Below are 21,884 nucleotides of genomic sequence, written 5' to 3'. Positions count from 1 at the left end.
AGGGATGGAGCATCCACAGCTTCTCTGGGCAACCTGTTCCAGTGCCTCACCACCCTCATCAGGAAGAATTTCTTCCTAATATCTAATCTAAATCTTCCCTCTTGCAGTTTAAAGCCATTGCCCCTTGTCCTATCACCCCATGTCCTTGTAAAAAATCCCTCCCCAGCTTGCCTGTAGGCCCCTTTAGGTACTGGAAGGCTGCTCTAAGGTCTCCCTGGAGCCTTCTCTTCTCCAGGCTGAACAACCCCAACTCTCTCAGCCTTTCCTCACAGGAGAGGTGCTCCAGCCCTCTGACCATCTTCGTGGCCTCCTCTGGACTCGCTCCAACAGGTCCATGTCCTTCCTGTGCTGAGGACCCCAGAGCTGAAGGCAGTACTGCAGGGGGAGTCTCACCAGAGCGGAGTAGAGGGGTAGAATCCCCTCCCTCGCCCTGCTGGTCATGCTGCTTTGGATGCAACCCAGGATAGGGTTGGCTTTTCTAAAGTGGGGTGAGGGGCTGGCAGGGGGTCTGGGACTGCTCAGGGTGCCTGAGAGGATCAGCCATCCGCTCCCAGGGTGTGGGGGATGGATTTTGTGAAGGGGAACAGGCAGGATTTTAGCCATACCTTCTGCCCATGGGAAGCTGATGCTGATGGCCAGGAGCTGGGGGGAAGCCAGGCAGCCGTACGTCATGAGAGAAACCCCAACAGCAAAATCTGGAGAAAGATCTGGGAAAATTCCTTCTAAAAGAAAAGCCTCATGCTGGAGGACACATCTGGATCCCATTTGCTCTGTCATTTCTGGCAATGCATCAGACTGTTCGAAAGCTCCCCCCAACCCACCCAGCCCATAAGAGACGGGGAGCTGGATCTGGCTGTGGTTTTATAGACTAAAGTCTGAGATGGGACGAGGGGCTGAAACTCACTTGGGGGAAGAAGTTCAGAGAGACCTGTGTGTCCCTCAGAGGGAGCTGCACTGGATTCCAAGAGAGGCTCAGCAACAAGTGAGGGGCAGTTTGGCCACGTCTGCCCCCCAAAATGACACTGCTGCAACAGAGGGGTAGTTTTAGGGCTTTGTGGTTAAAACAATGCAGGTTTTATACCAGGTCTGATTTTCTTCCATTATTGGTGGTTGTGCCTGTTCCTCCCCTACATCCCCCAGCCACGGATAATGCAGAACATGGCTGCACCGAGGGAACCAGACCGGGCGGTAGAGAGGACAGCACGAACCTTCAGGTCAGGAAACCAAGGGACGTGCGGCGTTCCCGCTGCTCAGCGGAGAAGCACTAACAGAGGGTACGCGGGGTCTGTAGCTGTGCCAAGCACAGGGCTCTGTGTGGCTCAGCAGGTGCACAGGGACCACTCGAGGGACAGTGACATCCTCGCACTGAGAAGTGACAGAGCGGCTCAGGTCACCTCAGCACATCCCCACCCTCAGCACCCATCCCCGGCAGCCCGCCCCATCCACCTGGGGAGCTCAGTAACAAACAATAGGGTTATAGGGTTGGAGGGAGAGGAGGGGCCAGGAGGTCCTGGACCTCCCCAGAGATCTCTTCAGTGTCATGGTGGAGAGAAGAAGTAAGATGTCCACCCCTGAACCCGCAGATCACTCCAGTGCCGGTCCAGGACAGTCTGCTCCCCGTCTCACCGTTTTGGGGACTGCAGGCACTTTGGGGCACAACTCCCACCGTGGTGCCTGACTTTGCACAGGGGCTCCAGCCTCAAGGACCATCTCTAGCTACTGTTCACCAAGCACATAAGAAATCATACTAAATACTGCAGTGCTGAGTGCGAAAATGCCTGTTTTCTTTGGTTGATAATACGAAGATGCAAAAGACCACATCTCCTTTGTACACTGTGTTAATCTTCCCCCTTTCTTCCACTCCTTCACCTTGGTTTCCACCAAATACTTTTTCCTCTTCTATTTGGTAGCTCCAAAAGTGAGCCCTCCCTGGCTGATTGTGTTGTAGGCTGTGGAGTTGTCCCTGCTCTGACAAACTTCTGGCTCTTCCGTCTCTTGGTCTGTCTCTCCCAGTGACTCCAAAAAGCCATCCAAGTTCTGTTCTGTACTGTTTCCCTGCTCTGTTCTCGTTTCTCCCTTCTTCTCCTGTTTCCTTGGGCCACACATTCTATCACCAGGCAAAATTCCCATGTTTTTTTCAACAAACCTCAAGACTGAACCCAAGCCTAAGCCAAAGCCACCCACACAAAATACTGGGATAGTGTTCTGGACAGCGTGGATCCTCCCACAGAAAGGATGTTCAACATCCTGGGGGCAACATGGGTCCCAGGGCAGTGGCTTGAGAAAAATCAGATAATGCATCATAACTGTGGAGAATTCACTGCTCAGAGTAATAACAAAGAAACAGCATCATTACCAGGTTGAATTAACCTCCTAATATTCAAAGTGCTTTTAGCAAATTAATTAGTTATAGCTAATGCCTTTCATGGCTGGCTTGCTACCTCTGCTTGGGACGTTTTCAGAGCAGACAGCCAAAGTTTTTACCCTTCCTTCACTTTCTTTTCTATGTCCTCTTACAAAAGAAAGCAGGTATATTGTTTTTATATGTATTCTTTGCATTGCAAGTTTTATGACACGGGTTACATATCTCCATTTCTGCTTGAAGCTGTACCAATATAAGACATCTCTGCAGCCGCTGACATCTCATGAGCACAGATCCAGGTATGCCCTACAGGAGAGGCAGGGGAGGGAAAATACATCCTTGTGGACAAGCCAAGCTGCTGGACTGGTAACTCTGTTCTTCTTCTGCCCCAGGAGGAACGTGCTCCCCCACTGTCCTACCCGAGGGAATGTTGGAAAGGGAAGACGTAGTTTTTTTCCAGTCCCGCCTCTTCTAAGAAAACGCTCCTGGAGGAAACACTGTCCCACAAAGCATTTCCATGGGTCACGCTTTGCATGTGTGATCCAAAGCGCATTGAATTGCATGGTAATTGTGGCTCCAGGGCGTAAACTGCATCCACTGAAAACACAAGTGTGTTTCTTCTGCACAGTCCAGGCGTTGTATGGTGCAGTTATGCTGAGATCATAGAATCATAGAATCACTTGGGCTGGAAGGGACCTTTAGAGGTCATCTAGTCCAACCGCCCTGCGGTGAGCAGGGACATCTCCAACTAGATCAGGTTGCTCAGAGCCCCATCCAGCCTGGCCTTGAATGCCTCCAGGGGTGGGGCTTCCGCCACCTCTCTGGGCAACCTGTTCCAGTGCTTCACCACCCTCATTGTAAACATTTTTTTCCTTATGTCAAATCTAAATCTACCCTCTTTTAGTTTAAAACCATTATCCCTTGTTCTCTCACAGCAGACCCTGCTAAAAAGTCTGTCCCCATCTCTCATATAGGCCCCCTTCAGGTATTGGAAGGCCGCAATGAGGTCAAATGCCAGAGATGGTCTCTGGCAAAAGGTTTCATTTTTGAGGGGGCTTCTGCATATGTACAGCACCTAGCAAAATGCAAGTCCTCATGCACAGCTACAGCTTCTCTGTGTTATGGACCAACCCATCATAAATAAATGCTAATTTTCTTCCACCAAAGCACCCAGCTACAGAAAAATTACATCTAATTGACCCTTTGCCATTATCCCTTGTGTTTATCTGTTTGCACTCAGCTTGGACAGTGAAATGAAAAAGTCAGATTCACTCTATGCTCAGTTACACAACTTGACTCGAATTTTACCCTGTGGGTTTCCAGCAAGCCCTGAGCTCGGCTGGGCAAGGTCCTGCCCGCTCCGGGAGGTGTCTCCTGCTTCCCAAACAGCTTTGATCTCAAGACAAGACAAAGAGCTGGGTTTTTTAAGTGTGCTACAAAAGTAGCTCTGGGGGTATCCAGCTCCAGCACTAAAGCATTTCATCTGGATTTCCAACATGACAGGGGAATGGTTATGCTTCGAATACAGCCATGAATAATTCAGTTTTCACGAATTTGCCTGACTTCCTAAGGGCTTGTGCTGATTTAAGCCTGATAAGCTGTCTTCCTTTCTAACCACTACTGCTTTAAGCAAAAAAGTGATGCCCCTTAGGAGAATCCCCTGTCCCAGGGCAGGGAGAGGTTGCTGCAGGGCAATAGTTGCAGCCCAAGAGAAGTCTCCCCAGTGCTGATGCCGTTCGCCAGGCGGCTCTGGGGGGTGCCGGGTCGTGGGTGCCTGGGGTATGGCCTCGGGGCCTGACGGGTGCAGGGACCCGAAGGTCACTGCTGAGGAGGGCAGGACTTGTTCCCTCTCCCCATCTCACTTCCAGTCGCAGGATTTCACCTCTCCCTCGCACCAGAGCTGGCATTTTTCTCACCACGAGCAAAGCTGATCGATATTCACCTGCCTCCAAAATAAGCTTTTCTGCTAATTCAGTGAATCAAACCCACCGTGTTACCACAGAGTGGGCTCTAGGTAGGCAGGGGGCCGCACGCTGGCTGTCTATGGCTGCACCATGAAACAATTCTCCTGGCATGAGAGCTAATCCCTTCCTTGGCCTCTTCTGCACACCTGAGTGCAGCTTTGCTGTTTGTCTTGCTTCGCCGTCTGCCCCAGGCGCAGGGCGAGAGGCTGATGCTACCAAGCTCTTCATCAGATGGCTGCCACCACCAGCTGCTGGCACCTGCCTCCTCTGCAAAGCCATCTCCAGGGCCTGGAGTTGCCACACTGATGCCCTCAGCTCCAACAGCTGCCTGTGGGCAGCGGGACCCTCACCCACGCCTCGGCAACAACAGCACAGGGTACATGCCCACCTGCGTGTCTGAGCTAACAAAGCTGAGGTTTGAGCTGAGGTTTCAGCCCAAGGCTGTGCAATGCCCACCCTGCCCACCTCCCTCCCTGCCAGCCTCACCTGTAGCGTGGGTATTCCCAATGGCCCGATCTCTGCCCTTAGCCCATGTTCAGGTTTCCTGAGAAAAGTATTTTGGTGTTTCCTGGGGCGTCTTTTGCACTGTAAATCTGAGGAATGGTATTTTTTGCACAAAGTAAACTAAATGAGAGTGGAAAAACAGGCAGGGGGTTGCTGGGCAGGTTGGCAGCACAGCCCTCAGGGCAGGAGGAGAAGGAAGGCTTGGTGCTGGGGGAAACTGGGGTGAGACAATCCAGTGGGAAGTTGGTGAAGGCTGCGGGAGATTTTTAAGGACCATTTCTGACCCCACAGTGGCTTGGAGTCCAGGCAACACCAAGGGGATGAAAAGTCACCCACAGTCATGCTTGTGCCTGGTACATGGGGAGCCTGATACGACCTCCCAGCAGGATCCAGTCCAAACTTTTCAGTTCACTCCAAAGGGTACAGCTCTCTGCCTCTCTGCAGGCATCGAGGATCCCAGGGACCCCAACTCTCGGGGTATTTTGCAGCATCACCTGGGCATGTTCAAATGCATGCTTCACATCCAACCTCCTCTGCATTTTCTTGCTGTGCGTGAGGCATGGCTCCTGCCTGCAAGGTGCCCATATGGCCCTGCGGGACTGGCATCCATTCAAGGACACCAAAGTGGTGGCTCAGCTGGTATGACTTAGAGAAGTCAGCCAGGATGAAACCCTGCATGTTTTCTGCACACTCTGCACACTTAATATAGATTATAGGTAAAAGGGGCTGCTTGGCCTAGGGAGAAAGCAGACTATTGGCATCATTTGACTATCCTGCTTCCTCTTCAGTAAGATGATTTCCTTTTATTTACAAACATGAATGAACTAAGCTTCATAACAGCTCAGCAAGGCCTAAGTCTCATTGGCCTCCTTTTAAACAGGGTAGAATGTGAGTGGAAAGGTGAGCATGCAAAGCCCTGGCATAAGGTGGCAACAAAGGGAGGAGGACAGCAGAATCCATACTCTCAGAGATCACCGGGGCAGCTCTGAATCCCTGATTCAGGAACTGGGAGCAATGGGGCTGTGGTGATGACCCTTGTGCCAGGGCTCATACCTTCTGCTGAAAATCTGTGTTCATTCTGCAGCCACCTCTTCGGAGGAATTGTGACCTGTGGATGAAGTATGGCAACCACAGACTGAGCAACGGGAAAAGGCAAAATACTGAACTGTTGCTCTGCTTTGCCCATTAATGACACAGATGTGCCATGGAAAAAATAGATTATGCACTAAAAGATAGGCCCAGAACATACAAATGGAAAGGAAAGGAATCACTGCTGAATAAACAACTTTTATTCTGGCATTTTTGAACTTATGGGCAGGTGTCTTTACTGTTTAGGTGTATGTCATGTCTGGATTTTACATAGGTAATTCAGACACACAAGCCAAGACTTGCACATACAGGAATTCTTTTTCAATCTACTTCTCATTTTCCCTTTTCTCAGCACCCCCATTGCCTGTCATTTCACTGCACAAAAACCAGGGCATAGTCCATGAAATTAAACAATAAGAATTAATGACCAACCTTTACAAGAAAAAGATGATCATTTATCTGCCAGACACTCAAGCCATAGGGTTCACTGCCTCTGAGGACAAACCTGACATGGTAGCTCGATTCTAAAAACAGATGGGCTATTTCACCACCCGTTAGTCTCACTGCTAGTTCACAAAGCTAAGACCACCCATTTATTGTATGACTCTGGATCTGCATCCTTTTTTAGCAAAAATCATTCCTTTGTGAGGAATGAGTCACATACACAAAGACCCTGATGATAGTCAACTAACTAGTCAATAAATGATAAAGTGCAAGATATAGATCCCTCTAAACTGCTAGACTGAGTCATCCTGATGGGTAGATTTATCACAGCCTATCCGAAGTTTCTAATACTAGCATCAACTGTATAAAATAGGGGCTTGACATTGCCTTCCACTGAGTCAGCTGAAGTTCTTAGAAGTGTCTATCTTACATAGCAAGCTAAGGCTACATCAGTGACTTGACATTTGGTTGGCAGCTGGTAGTAAGTACCACAAGAGTTGAACTTGGGGCCAATGTTGTTCAGTATCTTCACGGGCAACCTGGATGATGTGACAAAATGTCCTCTCAGCAAATTTGCAGGTGGTACTGAATTAGGGGGAGCGGCTGACATGCCAAATGATGGGGCTTCAGTCCAGAGACACCCAAAGAAACTTGAAGATTAGGCCAGCAGATGCGTCCTGCAGTTCAGCAATGAGAAGCACAAGTCCTGCATCTGGGGTGGAATAACCCCATGTGTCAACACAAGCGGGGAACTGACTGGCTGAAAGGAGCTGGTGTTACACATAGTGGCCTACATTAGGAGAAGTATGGTCCACAGATCAAGGGACATCAGTGTTCCTGTAGAGTCGACATCTGTGAGGGCACACTTGAAATGTTGCATCCAATTTTCTCATCTCTCCCAAGTTCAAAAGGGAAGCAGAGGAACTTGGGCAGGTCCAGCTGAGAGCTCCCAAGATGGTTAGAGGCCTAGAGCACGTCACCTACATGAAGAAGGTGAGGGAGTTGGGCTTATTGAGTCCAGCAAAAAGAAGGATAAGAGGCAATCTAACAGCAACCTACAGCTCCATGAAGGGCAGTTACAAAACTGATGGAGCCAACCTCTTTGGCAGTAGCAGATGATATAGTGAAGGGCAACAGCCACAAGCTGTGGCTTGAGAGGGTCAGACTGGAGCAGATGATATGGGGAGGGCCACCAGCCACAAGCTGTGGCTTGAGAGGTTCAGACTGGACTTCGGGAAAATTTCTTTATCAAGAGGGCAGTGCAGAGAGACGGTTGGCTCTCCATCGTTGGTGTTTTTCAAGACATGGCAAGACAGAGTCACAGGTGACCTAATCTAGTGTGGGGAATAGTCCTGCTCCAAGCAGGCAGTTGGACTAGAGACCTCCAGAGGTCGGTCCCAACCCACAATTTAATGGTCTGTGATTCCCAGAGTTGGCTGTATTTATTTAATCTCTGAAAACAGAAGCTCTACAATCCCTCAGTGTCATGTCCTGGAGAGCAAGTCATCACTGTTGAGAGGCTCCAGTGAGGCCTTGATTACTCCCTATGTCCCAGGAAAGAGCAGCAGGGACTGAACACCAAACCCTCTGCACTGGCAATGAACAGATAAGATAAACACAGCCAATCCAAGCAGGTGAACTGTGTTTCTGCAACAGAGGAAAATTAAACTCATTATGGATTCTGTTCTGTCCCACCCAAAGGGAAATTTGTCCTCAACCACAAAAATGACAATCACTAGACTTGGGCATATGAGCAAGGCCTATCAGGTAATCACCAAAGGGGGATTTTCTGTACTCTCTCACACACTGGACCATCCCTGACTGACCTCAGGTGTAGCCCATCTCTGATGCTTCTGAGGAAGTCAGAAGAAGACCCCGAATACATTCAGCTTTGTGAGCCAAGGTAAAACTCCCGACTGGTGATTGCAGGCTGCCAGCTGAAGCATGGGATTCAATTATACTCAGGGTCTTGAGGTGAAGTATAGATCTTATAATTACCTGGAGGGCAATGCTGATAGTCCAGTTTTCCTCAGAGCCCATGAAGGAAGGGGCTAAGCACAGGTCACAGGGATCTGGAGCTTCGGAGACAAGACAGGACCAACATGATCTTACAGCAGGACCTGTACACACTACGGCGGCTATAGAGCTCTGCCTGCCATCACGTTTGTTACTGTGCTGTAGTAACGAATGGTAAGGATACGCTGCCTGTTCCTGACACTTCTATTGTAAATGTCTGATGAAGGAAAGAGAGATTCTGATTTGCATATGGTGGGGTTGAAATAGATAAGCAATCATTTTGAAAAATGAGAGCACGCACATATAAGCACCCACGCATGTAGTTAAATCTTCCATCCAAGGAGAGATGATTGTTTATGTTCATGCAGTAAAATTTCTATGGAATTGTTTTTCTTGGATGAAAAACAGAAACAACCACATCAACTCACTTCATTTTAATGTCCATTTTATTGTAATAATGTTGCCATTCTCTGAGCTTTCAGCGTCTTGTTTTGGTGTTATAAACACCTGTGTTTGCAAATCATAGGCAACATAAATAAAAATAACATCTTGTTACAATAATATCTATAGAAGATGAGACTGGTGCAAAATATGATACTTGCAGTTTTTCAGCTCCCCTATACCCATACACAAATCAATAACATATAAAGGCTACTTATCCAAAGTGTTACGTCTTTCTGTGTTCATTATTATTGTCCATATGTGACAGGCGCACAGAGAGAAAGAATGGGCTACATGATGGGATGTTTGACTGGACCTTGGGGGAAACAGTCACATTTTCATACCTTTCCTGTATGACTTTGAGCAAGCCACTTAATCCTTTCATCTTCTCGTCATCTACAGTATATCACACCCATAATATCAAAGAGTGGCAATAACTCCTGTTCCACAAGAATTATGTGCAGACAATACCAACCCTGATTGTACTTGGACAGGTGGCTAAAGTCACAAATACTGTGTATATCTAACCTTTAAATAAGCCTTTAAATTCCCACTTTTTGAATATGGACCGTAGATCTTCAAAGGAGCACAGTCCCGTGTGGTAGGTTCCATAAATACATGTAGGAAACAGAGATTGTTTCCAAAAAATTATAATCAGAGAAATAATATTATCCTCATTTTTAGATAGGTAGCTGTGATGCAGCTTCTTTAAGAAGCTTGCCTGACATCAGATGAAGAGCCTAGGGCAGTGGTGGGAAGTTAACCTAGAGCTGCTGAGCTCATCAGTCTTTGAAGTACACACTCTCCATCAGGGTATACAGGGAGGGAAGACAAGGTGGCATCCCAAGGATTTTGCATTGTCATAGGATTCAGGAGGGAAAACTGTTCCTTCATTGGCTTTTGTTGACAACTCCAGTAAAAAGCAGTGGAAGGAAATCCTCCTAAACACTGTTTAAGCTAAGGATTTAGAAGATGAGGAGCAACTGGCCAATCCCATTATCATACCTAACACTTGGGGAAAAAAGGCTGCTGTTGCATGTCTGTAGCTGCTGGTATCACCACTCAGGAACAGAAGGGGTGGCATTGCAGAATGAGATTGTAATCAGATACGCAGCTCTGAGATGGGCTGGAAGAGGCCTGGAGGATCAAGTGACCCTGTTGCAGGAGGCAGTGTTAGGTATAGATCTGCAGAAGAAAAGCTGACAGAAAGTTGACCTGAGTAACATTCAGTACTTTGAGAGACAAGAAGACATTTTAGGGACTAACACCTAGACCTTGTTAGCCTATGACAGGACAGGTCCCATCCAGGAAAAATCTGGACAAATGGAAGGAAAATAGCAGACGTGTCATTTTCCGCTAGAACAAGAGAGAAAGTGTTGCGTCTCGAGGTAATGGGAAACAACAGCGACTGCATTGTGTTAGGTGTGGGTGAGAGCACAGCCCATGACTTTTTTGTGCTGTGCCTTTAGAACCATGGAAATTGGTGGAAATGGCTGTGGTGGAAAATGTACAAGAACTGAGATCTCAACAAATTCCTGCTCCAAGGTTGCACTGCCCTCACGGTGAAGAAATTTTCCTGATGTCCAGCCTGAACATCTCAGGTCACAACTTGTGGCTGTTGTCCCCAGTTGCCACTACCAAGACTCTCATAACTCTCGCTTGAACAGTAGGGCCCAATATTGGATCCAGTATTTCAGGTGTGTCCTCACCAGTGTTGAGTCCAAAGGGACACAGTATTTTCTTGATCTGCTAGCCACACTTCTCCTAATGTAGCCCAGTATGTGGTTTCTTTAATTCACAATGAGAGTATCTTGCTGGCACATATGCTGTAGATTTTTTTTTGCTCATTTTGTCACAAGAGAAATTATTTTTCTTTGGGGGAATTAGAGGAAGGTTATTGCGTGACTGTTGGTACTTGAGTGATGTCGCCTGTGTCCTTACCATGAATGGATGGATCCCAGATGACAAGTGTATTCTCAACTGAGTAAACTAACAGAGCTTTAAAGCACTTCTCATCTCACATCAAGGGTTTTTCTATGGGAGAGGCAGGATGATTTTCTGAGACAGAGAAAGGACTGTTGTGACTGTGCACCTGGGATTGGAAGAAGCAAGGGAAAAGTACACTCCCAGAGTCAATATCTGAGTGGAAAAGGTTTTTTTGTTGTGAATATGATGTGCCCATGCTTTATTTATTTGAGAAGCACTGTGGTCACAGTGGGCAGAACTAGGTGGAAATAGCTAAAGGCATTGCCAGTAATGGCTTAGGGTCACAGCCTGCTATAGGAATAATATTTCATTGTCAGTCTTTTGTTGCCTGTTGCCTTGAAATGTAAGAGCTAAGATTTTGATGAACAGCTCTTCTTGGGATGGAAAATCCAAAAGCACATATTTCTTTGGAATCTGTACGTAATCTGCCAAGGCAGAGCTGAAAATGAGAAAAACATGTCCCCAAAATTTCACGGAAACATGAGGAGTCATGGCTTTATTCCCTTTCAGTTAGACAATTTAGTGACTCTCTCATTCTACTCATTCTCCCTTACAGAAAAATATTTTCTGAGCCTTGAAAACCAAGGTGCAGGGATAAACCATGAGGGGCAGCCAGCCATACGCCTGGAGGACATTATCTCAGTTTGCATCCTTGGTGGTTGGTGCAACTTCCAGGAACAACTGGAGATGTAAAGTGACTCTCTGTAAAAAGCGAGGGTGGCACTTGAAGCGAACCAGTGGGAAATAAAGAATGATGCCACTGACAATGAACAAGACGATGTAGAGGATCTCAATTTGGGGTTGATCAATGATGGGAGCTAACACCAGGTACACAGCTGCCATCAGCACGATTATGGGGATGACAATTGGGACCTGTGAAAGCAAAACATCAGCATGAAGACTCACATAATCCTGGGCTACTGTGGGTCTGGACAAGCCTGAGACTTCTGCAGAACACTTTTTAGATGAAACTCTGCTGCAACCTGAGGTATTACCTAGAAATCCCAATTAATCCAGATATCCTGTTTCCCAGCCCACCCCCACTCCAAGGTTGAACATCCCTGCAAGAGCTACCCCGCTGCCACACACTCTAACCCCTGGACTTCCCTGCCCTCCTAGACCTGAATATGCAAACTACTGGATTTAGCACCAGGTCTGTTCTTGCTCTCCATGCTACCTTGCATCCATAAGCTGAGCTGTAGACAAAACACACAGCAACGTGTACAAATCACATAATTGAACCTTAGCACCCTTGGGCAAAAAGGTTTATTCATGTGTTGACAGACAGGTAGACAGGCAATCTCAGAGGCTATTTCTGTAAGTCTAATCATAAAGCATTTAAATTTAAATTTAAATTTGAAGCCATCCTCCCTCAAAGGCTAGTGAATGCACAGGCAAAACGATTTCACAAAAAGGTGAAGAACGAAAGGTTCAAGCTGGGATTTTCCATTTTTTACTTTTATGCCTTTTGTCCAACAAAAGGGCACTGATACAGACCAAAGGAAATGTTGTTCATGGTTACCTCTGAGAGCATAGAGAAGACCTGTCATTGGCTTCATCTGCCTTAGTGGGATACTCTACTCTGTTCCCTCCCCACTGTATTCTAACAATTTTGGCAAAATGCTAATAAAAATTATTGTTTTCAAACCAAGGGAAATATTTCCCTTAAATATAAACCTGTAACATGCATACAGATTCTGCAGGCCATCAGCCATACGTTGTCAGTTGACCTGGAACCTTCAGACATGACCTGCTTCTAGTTAAGCAAAGAGTTAGGCCATCAAGCCAAAGGCTGCAGCAGGCTGACATCCTCACCGGACTGGTCTGGAGGACTGTGGGAGTTTTATAAAGTGTATGAAAAACTATTGCGGAAACAGAATTTCTTTTCCTTAAAGCCTGTTCAGCCAACAAGTTGGGTAAACATCCTCATCCAGCATCCTAATTTCAGGACAGAGCCACAGAAGCCAGTGACTGGAAGACTTAATAGAGCGCTGCTCTTCTTCTTCATGCTAAGCCCCACAGGACACTCAGTATTGCTTCACACAGCCTGGCAGTGTCAGCCTGTCATCTGTCTCCTGGAGGAACCCCATGAAAACCAGGATGTTCATTCAGTTTGTGTCAGGGAAAAGTCACTGTCCTGCATTCACGGTCTCCTGGGTCCCCTGTTCCTGGGATCTTTTCTGTAAAAATATTTCCCTCAGTCACTGAGGAAACGCTGCAGCTCAACTCATTCATGGCACCAAGGGGAAGAACAGGTAACTCCTGATTTCCTTCCACTTAGCTGTTTTATGGGGAACAAACCTGTCCCCTGGCCATCTCAAAGGACTTCGGGCATCCTGGCTGAGTTTTTTGTCCTCTGCAAGGTTCTTATGCCTGGGCTACCCTCTGAGCAGTGCGACCAAGCCCTGAGAGCAGAAACAGGCGATTGCACTGTTGATCAGAATTGTCCTTCATTTTTCTCTTAAATCTCTTAGAAAAAAGAGGATATAGTAGATATATTTTCCACAGTGAGGGAACAGTGTATTATTAACTTATCAAGACAGAGAATTCAACCTTGACTTATGCCACTATATTCACACTATCTTGCCTCTCATTGACTTTGCTGAGACAAAATGTGAAATTAAAATAAGGAAGGGTAACCACACTAAATCTGTGAGAAACCAGCCCCAGTGCTCTTTCTTTCCTCATAATGCTCTCTTAGTCATTTGGGCAATATAGGAAAGGGTTTGAGGGTTTTATGTTATTACTTCACCTTGTAAGATCTTGGCAGTTCAGGTTTCTTGATTTTTAAATACAGGAGACCAGAAATAGTCATGCCATAGAAAAACCATGCTATAAAACTGGAAGAAAAAGAAAAAGAAAAAGAAACAAAAGATAGGATTACACTCAGGGTAAGATCATCCAGGAATGTCAGGCCTGCCTTGCAGATCCCAGATGTTCATATCTCCAATTAAAAAGGAGAATATTGATATAAATTTAGAAGTTCTTCCATTCATTTCCTTTCCAGTACAAACAACGAGAACTTTAGAATGGCCTGAATAGTATAGATTTGTTTCAATATGAGGATGAATCACATCCAGTTAAATTATATAGTGACAGAAGCATTCATGTATTGCAAAGATGCTGGTTTCTAAGCTCTTTGTTTTCTTTCTTCCCCTCTCCCCTCCACAATATTGGTTAGAAAGCAACAGCCCAGGCTCAAAAAAAAAAAAAAAAAAAAAATAAAAGGAAATACTTCTAAAACAATGTCAAAACCCAGGAGCACAGGGGATGCAAACAGAAACGCTACACATACGTACCTGAAAAAGTTCACGATACTGGTGAAGCTTCCTGATATTATCATTATTAAAGACACAGCAGATGTAAACAGCAGAGCAGGGGAGGGCGTGAGGCATCGCACATGAGCCATAGACAGAATGTCTGGCTGAAATCCAAAGCACAACAATATCCCATCATATCACCTACTCAGAGATCCTAACTCATCCCCCTCGGCTGCTGGTGGGAGCTCTGCCTGCAGTCAGGCACTCTTAATTGTCAAATAAGCATAATATAAAAGCAGTTCAACTCTGAGGAGTGTAAACATGGAAACCTCCCTCAAGGATATTTTTATTATGTCTCACTGATTTCCTATCAAATATGCTCAGTTCAGGCAGGCAAGATGAGGTTTTCAAACTACTAGTGTGACAGACTAAGGCTGAGTCAAATCAGAGCTGTCCTAAATCACTGTCAGGACCTTGTGCATGGTCCCGCTCTTCTGCCCTCTGTCACTTCTCTCTGGGACTTGACTTCTCTTGGGTTGACTGGAAAAATGAGACAACGACTACTCCTGAAACATTTTTGCAACTAACCACAAAGAAAATCAGGATTTGTTCCAGAACATGGACAGAATTATTAGCCTCTTTATCACTTGGTTCATTGGAAAAGTTTAATGAGAAATGTTTCTTCTTTTTTTTTTTTTTAATTCCAGTCAAAGTATCATGCAAGGACTTCTGCTAGAGTTGAATGTCTGAGAAATGGCATAAGTGTTCACCTCTTAGTCTGGTATGGTCAAATTCAGACCATCTGTGAACTGCTTAGCACAGAGCTTGCCACGATACAGCAGATACTGTCATCAGTAAGAGAAGATGTGGAATCAGTAACCACCAAAACCAGTAACCACCAACCCAGTCATCTCCACCAACCTAGTCATTCATGTACATAAAAGATTCCCTCTTATGTACAAGGACTGGAGCTGGTGCAGAGTGGTATCCTTCACGGATGAGAGCAGAAATGCCAGATGGTGTGGGGAGGAAGGACCAAAGTATCAGAAAGGTCCAGGAGGAACACAACATGCCTGCTGAAAACAGGAGGACAAATGCAGCTCAGCCCAAGCACTGAGCAGGAGAAGTGTGGGTAGGTGTGTGTGAGAGTGTGCTTGTGAGTGAGGGGGTCTGTACCTACAGCTGGAGTGGGGCCGTGGCCTCGGGGGCTTGTATGCCCAGGTACCAGCAACTGGGGAGACTGGGATCCAGGGGCAGCTACTGGGCAGACTGAATGTCTGAGCCCAGCTGCTGGAGGGACCCACATTGTACATATGTTTATATATATTTTTCCCACTAACAGACCCCTGATCAGATAGAGAGGGGAACAAGATGAGGCTCTTGGTGCTGTCTGTGCTAGTGTTTGTGTGAGCACTAAGTGCATCTGTATGTGTAGCTTTGTGTGCCTTGCTGTTTGTGTATGTATATATACACATATATACATAGGTATGTGTCTATATATATGTTGTATACTTGTGTTTGTGTGTGTGTTCCTATTGGGAATACAGACTGAACTTACCGGTTGGACCAGGGAGCACGGAGCTGCAGCAGCCTGATGTCTGCTGGGCTACCAGATTTGGCCCCACCTAACAAAACCAATTAAAAATCCTAGCTAGGGGAGATGTGAGGCTCAGTGTCACCTTGTAATTGCTGTGAAGCTCAAAGAGCAGAGATATCCTGCGCTGTATCTGAACTGGACTACCCCATGGGAAGGGTGGAACACCCCTGAGACCAGCTTGTGTAGTCAGTATTGCATGCAAAGGCAGCTTGCCAGTCCTGGGCTACCCTCCCAGTGCGAGCAAGGGTGCCCTACAACACACAAGCACAGCCAGGTTTCCCCTCCCTGGCAGGTACACCGGCTAGGTCATCCCAGAGCCTGTGCCAGGTGCTCCAATACAGCAGTATTTCAGTTGTTCATTTCAAAGCTTAAAATTCAGGCTAGATATAATTAAGTATCTTTCTGAAATTACGTGGCTGAAGAAGAAACTCAGGAGACACCATACACATTACATTTGAAAAAGATGGGGAAGAAAGTCTTTGAGCAAGAAGCAAACCCCTGAAGAGCTATCACTCCACCAGTTGAACATACATGGCGTTTTCCTCTCTGCTTTAACATTACAAGAAGGTAAAGCTGCTCAAAGCAAGCCAGACCCCTTTTTTTGTCCTTACCATATGGCCTTCCCTCGCAGCAATGTAGCAGACGCGGCCTCCGCTAAAGAACGTGCCGTTCGATGAACCAAACGTAGACAGTGCCACGGACAGGGAGATGAGCCATGCCCAACTGCCCAGGACTTTGTCCCTGTGGTGGGAAAGAGCTCACAGCATAACATCCAGCTCATAGATGTATCAAATACTCGTCGTAGAACCAGACAGGTTTCTTCCCTCCATTATTCCCAATTAATTTTTTTCCAAAGCCTTTCTAATGATTTAAAACCTTCTTCCAGTTCTCATAATATTTAGTTGCTACTAACTTTGTCTTATCCAGAAAAGGCAACTTTTCTTCCTGCCTGGTGTATATATATCTACATCCATCTACATTACAATGGTGTATAAAGCTATCACAACAGGCAAAACCCCCTTTTTTCTGTACAGATGCTGTGGCGCGAATCCTGGACGTACTGCCATTACAGCCAACATTAGCTTGGGAATCGCAGAAAAACTGTTCCCACTAGACCTGAAGAAATATCCTGCATTATAACCTCTTCCCCAATATGCACAAGAATGTAACCCTTTAACCCCATACGTACGTATTTCTGCTACTCTGTGAATCGGGCTTAAGCCAAAGCAATTGTTTGAATTCCGTAAGTTTGGTTCTACAAGATGTTCAGACGTTTATAGTTTGCTTTCTCCATAACAGAAGTAGCAGGGTTACAAACAGAGTTTGAGGTAAATATTTGGAAGATATGATAATCTTCTCATCTAAAAGTAAAGCTTGTCTTCTGGAATGAAGCAGCATGGAGAATATTAATTGAGTAATAAATGCTGGTGTTTGGGGTAATTATCACATACATGTATACACACATACACAAACAAAAACACTATTCATCTGATTGGAAAAAATCCAAAATTCAAAAGTTTTTTAGAACACTTTATATTTCCATCTGAATTGTATGTCTTTAAGCTGTACGTACTCTTTTTTTTAGTGTCACCTATCCCGAACATTCAAAAATCAAGAGTCGGGCTTTCCAAAATCATGGCAGGAGTTTATCTACAACAACAATTTTAAAAATGTAGTTTAGATGCTTAATATCTGGGTTATGATCCTGCAGGCTTTGAGTTATTAAGCTACTTGCAACAACCAGAACTAAAATTTTTCCCTTTTTCAAAATGATGGAATCTGGGCATCTCCTATGCTCATGCAACTCCATAACCACAAGACCTCAAGGGAAAACAACATATATCACAAAATTAATAATAATGTCTTTAGTGATTTTGTATTTTGCATTTATGAGATTGGTGCTTTGCTGTTTTGACCCTGAAAATGAACTACAGCGGCTACTGCAAGTAACTTCTTACAAGCAAACTGAGATCTGCAGTTGCTGTTAAATCACTGGCATCAAAGAAACACTGGTGAGAGTTTCATGACCTCTTTTTGTGGCTGCACCTCTCACCACTGAACAATGTTTCTTTCTGGCAGTTTTCTTCTTATATGGGGAATAAATGCATTTAAATGTGATATGTCCTCCTCTTGCTTCTTTATACTCCTCCCATCCTTTCTTAATGACCTGAACAGCTGCATCTCTTGGTCATGAACCACAGCCATTACACCCTCCTCAGCCTGTGGCTATCTACCTGTCCTCCAGGCTTCTGAGTGCCCAGCTTTCTGGTTGCTAGTTCAATGTTTCTTTCTGAATTCCACTCTCGGGGTGAAAAGGTTAATCAGGCAGGAAAAGGAGATGTGTTAAAAAGGAGGAAGCTCACAAATAACTTGTTAATCAGGAATGATGGAAAGGAAGTGCAGAGAAAGTTCATGACACTGCAGCTTAGTGAGGCTTTGTAACCTGTTCAAACAAAGCACTAGACTTTTAAAAGCTCCTACTCACAATAACATGAAAGGCTATTAGTGAACACATCTAGCAAGAGTTCAGTCAGATCTTCAAACTGGACATTTTGTGAAATGCACACAGAAGCAAAGCCACTGCTGACTTTTTAGGAAGAGGATGAGCAGCAACATAATCTCTGGATATCCTGTGTCATCGTTTCTGCCAGATAACTCATTTAGGGCTGTCACGGATTCTGTGTCTTTGGAAATATTTAGACTAAGGCTGGATTTTCTGGTGGAAGACCATCTGGTTAGAAGTTGATGGTGCCTACATCTCTCATGATGATCCCTTCCTTCTCTTCCTAAAATCCTTGTCTTGCACAGAGCCTGTTCAACATCACCAAACACTTCAGGTTGATGGAAGATACAGTTTCTGTGCAACTCTGGAAAAGCACAAGCCAACTTAAAGATACAATTACCAAAGGCTACCTAACGCATGTATAACACTACTCCATCTCAAAGGTGTTGTAGAGATCAGTGTCATTTTGCATTTCCCCACAGATGGAGAAACTAAACCAAAAGACTTTGGTGTGGTCTAATTTCCAGTTGCTGAGCAGACAGGATTCACCCAGCTGGCTCCTGTCTCACTCCCAAACCACTGCCTCTGCATTAGTGGGGCAGCACGTTGACTTCTCCGCTTTTGTGGAAATATCTAAAATGTGGGGCATCTCCCAGTCCCCAGGTCTAGATATGCACCATCGCTGCATCCTTACTATCTTAGAGAGATGCTCCTGGTGTGCACTTCAGCCCCTCTTTATGGCCATTTTCCATGGGGAAAAACATGAGCTGGAAGGAAGCCACAGGTTCCTGATGAGAATGAATGGGATTGGGGAGTAAGGGGTGTGCTGCAGAGCACCCCATCTTGGCAGCCTAGGTGTACCTTGAGGACCACGGACGAGACAAGGCTGGCCTTTGGTGGGGGAAGGCTATACACTGCCTTGAAGGTGACAGAGTGGGGACAGGCAGCACGTTTTCCTGTAACATGGCCTGACAGGTCCTCCTGGCGTGACCAACACAGTGCTGCCATTTCCACTGGGAAGAGTGCCTAAATCTCCTGAAACTTGGGAGAGAACCTGTATTTCACTGGACTGCATTGGCTGTGTTGCCACAGGCAGAGCTCACCCCCAAGTGACGGCCACAGCTCCTGAAGACAGCAGTTCAGATGGAGTCATGGCTGCTAAGTAGCTCACGTTTACCAGCAAATACAGGCATGTAACCAAAGGAATGGCAATCATCACAGCTCTGGGAAGGGTCACCTGGAAAAGGGATGACAAGAGTGTTAGGTGCAGTACATTTATGTCTGCACTTGGATTTTTTTGTTTTGTCTTTGCCACCACCCACGTCTCTCATTCAAATTCCTTCGCTCACTAAGCTTTTCCACAGAACAAGACTTAGATCCAGATTCACATGGCAGTTTTTACACCAGTCTCCCAAAGATGTCAGGCAAACAGTAACCTTGTACATTTCAAAAGTAAGTCTTAAAAAAAAACAACAATAACAACAAACTCAAATCTTGTTCAAAAATATTTTGGTTCATAGCCACCTAAGATGTCTGTTGCATGCTTCTTGACTTCTTTAATACTGATTTATTTGTTACTAGTGTGTTATATCTCCTGGTGTGCTGCACCTTCCTATGAACATCCCACTGACATGGATGAAGTACCAGTGTGCGTTGCATCACATTTAACTCCTTTACAGGCTGAATCAAAGCAGGGCAGCACAAAGGAGATTTGCCCTAGGAAGGAATTTGGGGTTTTTTTTCTAGTGACAGGATGCTATCTTGGAATACCACAGATCATTTAAAATCAACAAACACTACCTTATGCAGCTGAAAGCACTGGAAAAAAGTAACTAAGAGGGTGATCATAGAGCAACTGTTTACATCTAAAAACCTGAAATATCAATTTTTGCATTCCTCATTCCCACCATAGGACAAGATAGAGCAGTTGCTTATGTTTTTGCCTCCACTTCACAAGGGTAGAGGTCCTGTGGGAGACAGTGCCACATGACTCTAGGATCTTTGCCACCATTTAGGTTAATATTTAACCGTATTTTCATTTATCTGCAAAATTTTGTGTGCTGCCCCGGTAGAAAGCACACTCTATACACTCATCACTTACAGAGCTCTTTCTAAAAATGGGTTGTTCACTGCCGTAGTGTCTGATCTGTGAAAAGAGGGAATGTGGCACAGAGAGGGCTGATGTGAGATGCAAGTGAGCTACTTCAGTGCCTGCTATCATGGACAGAACAATGCCAAAAAAGTAGATTTTTAAAGACAAGGGTCATTCAGAGAGTTAGATTCCCTCTCCAGTGAGGCTTGGCTTGCTCTGAAGTTCCCCTTCCATGAAATGAGGAGAGACAAGTGGTTTTTTTGATGCATATGTTATGGATCAAGTCTTTTAGGGAATGCGTGGTGTTAAGAAACCTTTATGGATTATAGCAGTGAGCGCTTTTCTGCATAAATCTAGGTGTCTACAGTGAGATCCTCTAAACACTAAGACAAAACTTCATCCTCAAAGCATCCAAGTGCTGCCTAATAGCTTTTTTCCAGTCAATGGGGTATTTTAGTGCTTTCTTGTAAGCAGTCTGTTATTTTGCTTAGAGACTCATTTTTATCCTTTCTAGACACATCCCCATAGGTGTCTTGCCCCAGAAGACAGAATAAACAAGGAGGAAAGCCCAGCAGTCTTTCCTTGGTGCTGTAATCCCTTGATTACCCCTCTTAACACAATCATAGAATCAAACATATTAGCAGCAGGATTAAATAAGTAAACCCCAGCTGACTCGCTCACCTCAGGTTTCTTCAGTTCCTCAGTTACATAGTTCAGGTTGTTCCACCCATCGTAGGACCAGAGTCCCTGGTAAAATGCCACTCCAACTGCCCCGATACCTGCAGTTGTGTTTTGAAAAGCATTTTGAAAACTCTGAGTTTGTCCCTTGGCAAGCAGCAGCAATCCACCCACCACAATCACCAACAAAGCCAAGAGTTTGGCAGCTGTAAAAATGTTCATAATAGATGTCGCCAGTCTCACGTTGAGACAGTTGATGATAGTTAAAAGCAGGATGCAGGCAGCGGCTGTACATTTGATGACAACCTGTGGAGATGAGCATCCTGGGTAGAACGGCGCAACAGCATATTCAGCAAAGCTCAGACAGACAGCTGCCAAACCAGCTGGTCTCACCAGGATAACAGAAGTGTAGGCGAAAAGGAAAGCAGGAAAAGAACCAAAAATCCTCAAGATGTAAATATATTCTCCTCCAGATTCTTTAATTATGGTTCCAAGCTCAGCATACGACAAGGCTCCAAACATGGCCAAGAGACCACACGCTGCCCAGATGAGCAGGCTGCTGGCAGGGCTCCCCATATGATGTAGTACCCATTCAGGGGACATAAAGATACCCGAGCCTATCATGGTGCCTGCAATTAATGACACTCCGCTAATCAGGCCGACCTCTTGCTTCAGTCTTAATTTCTCCTTCCCTTCGCTTGGATCTGTGGATGAATGAGGTGAATCTGTTGTCTTCCTTTTCCTCATTGTGGAAATGTTAGGAGATGTTGCTGTTAGGAGATAATATGGAATAAGACTGAGGCATTTGAATAAGGACTACCTCAGACTTTTAAGGTTAAGTTAATAATTACAAAAGTCACGCTGAACACTGTCAAGAAAAGCAAACTTACCTTCTGCATTTTGCATTCTTTCATTACCCGTCTTATGTCAATAATTTATCATGGTTCA

General features: G+C 45.4%; 1 protein-coding gene across 1 annotated transcript; it reads right to left on the bottom strand.

Moving 5' to 3' along the window:
- Window positions 1-11,445: 11,445 nt before the first annotated feature.
- LOC104169392 (b(0,+)-type amino acid transporter 1-like) lies at window positions 11,446-21,683 on the bottom strand. The gene is made up of 6 exons (XM_009710298.1): window positions 20,940-21,683; window positions 19,270-19,403; window positions 16,275-16,404; window positions 14,106-14,230; window positions 13,559-13,646; window positions 11,446-11,679 (listed from the first exon to the last, which is right to left on the bottom strand). Exons 1-6 carry the CDS (start codon window positions 21,681-21,683, stop codon window positions 11,446-11,448), a joined length of 1,455 nt encoding a protein of 484 aa, XP_009708600.1.
- Window positions 21,684-21,884: the final 201 nt, after the last annotated feature.

The sequence above is a fragment of the Cariama cristata genome, unplaced genomic scaffold (genome assembly GCF_000690535.1).
Source record: "Cariama cristata isolate BGI_N322 unplaced genomic scaffold, ASM69053v1 scaffold12061, whole genome shotgun sequence".
In the NCBI taxonomy this organism is placed as follows: Eukaryota; Metazoa; Chordata; class Aves; order Cariamiformes; family Cariamidae; genus Cariama; species Cariama cristata.
The sequence above is the reverse complement of the archived record's forward strand: the minus strand, read 5'-3'. Positions and strand labels throughout refer to the sequence as shown.

What these genes read in the sequence shown, in the direction of transcription:
- LOC104169392 (XM_009710298.1), bottom strand. Translation starts at nt 21,683, where the DNA reads ATGAGGAAAAGGAAGACAACAGATTCACCTCATTCATCCACAGATCCA. An exon ending in AGGAACTGAAGAAACCTGAG is followed by an intron (nt 19,404 to 20,939) that starts GTGAGCGAGTCA and finishes TCCCTTTTCCAG; the next exon opens with GTGACCCTTCCCAGAGCTGT. An exon ending in AACTGCCAAGATCTTACAAG is followed by an intron (nt 11,680 to 13,558) that starts GTGAAGTAATAA and finishes TTGCTTTCACAG; the next exon opens with GTCCCAATTGTCATCCCCAT.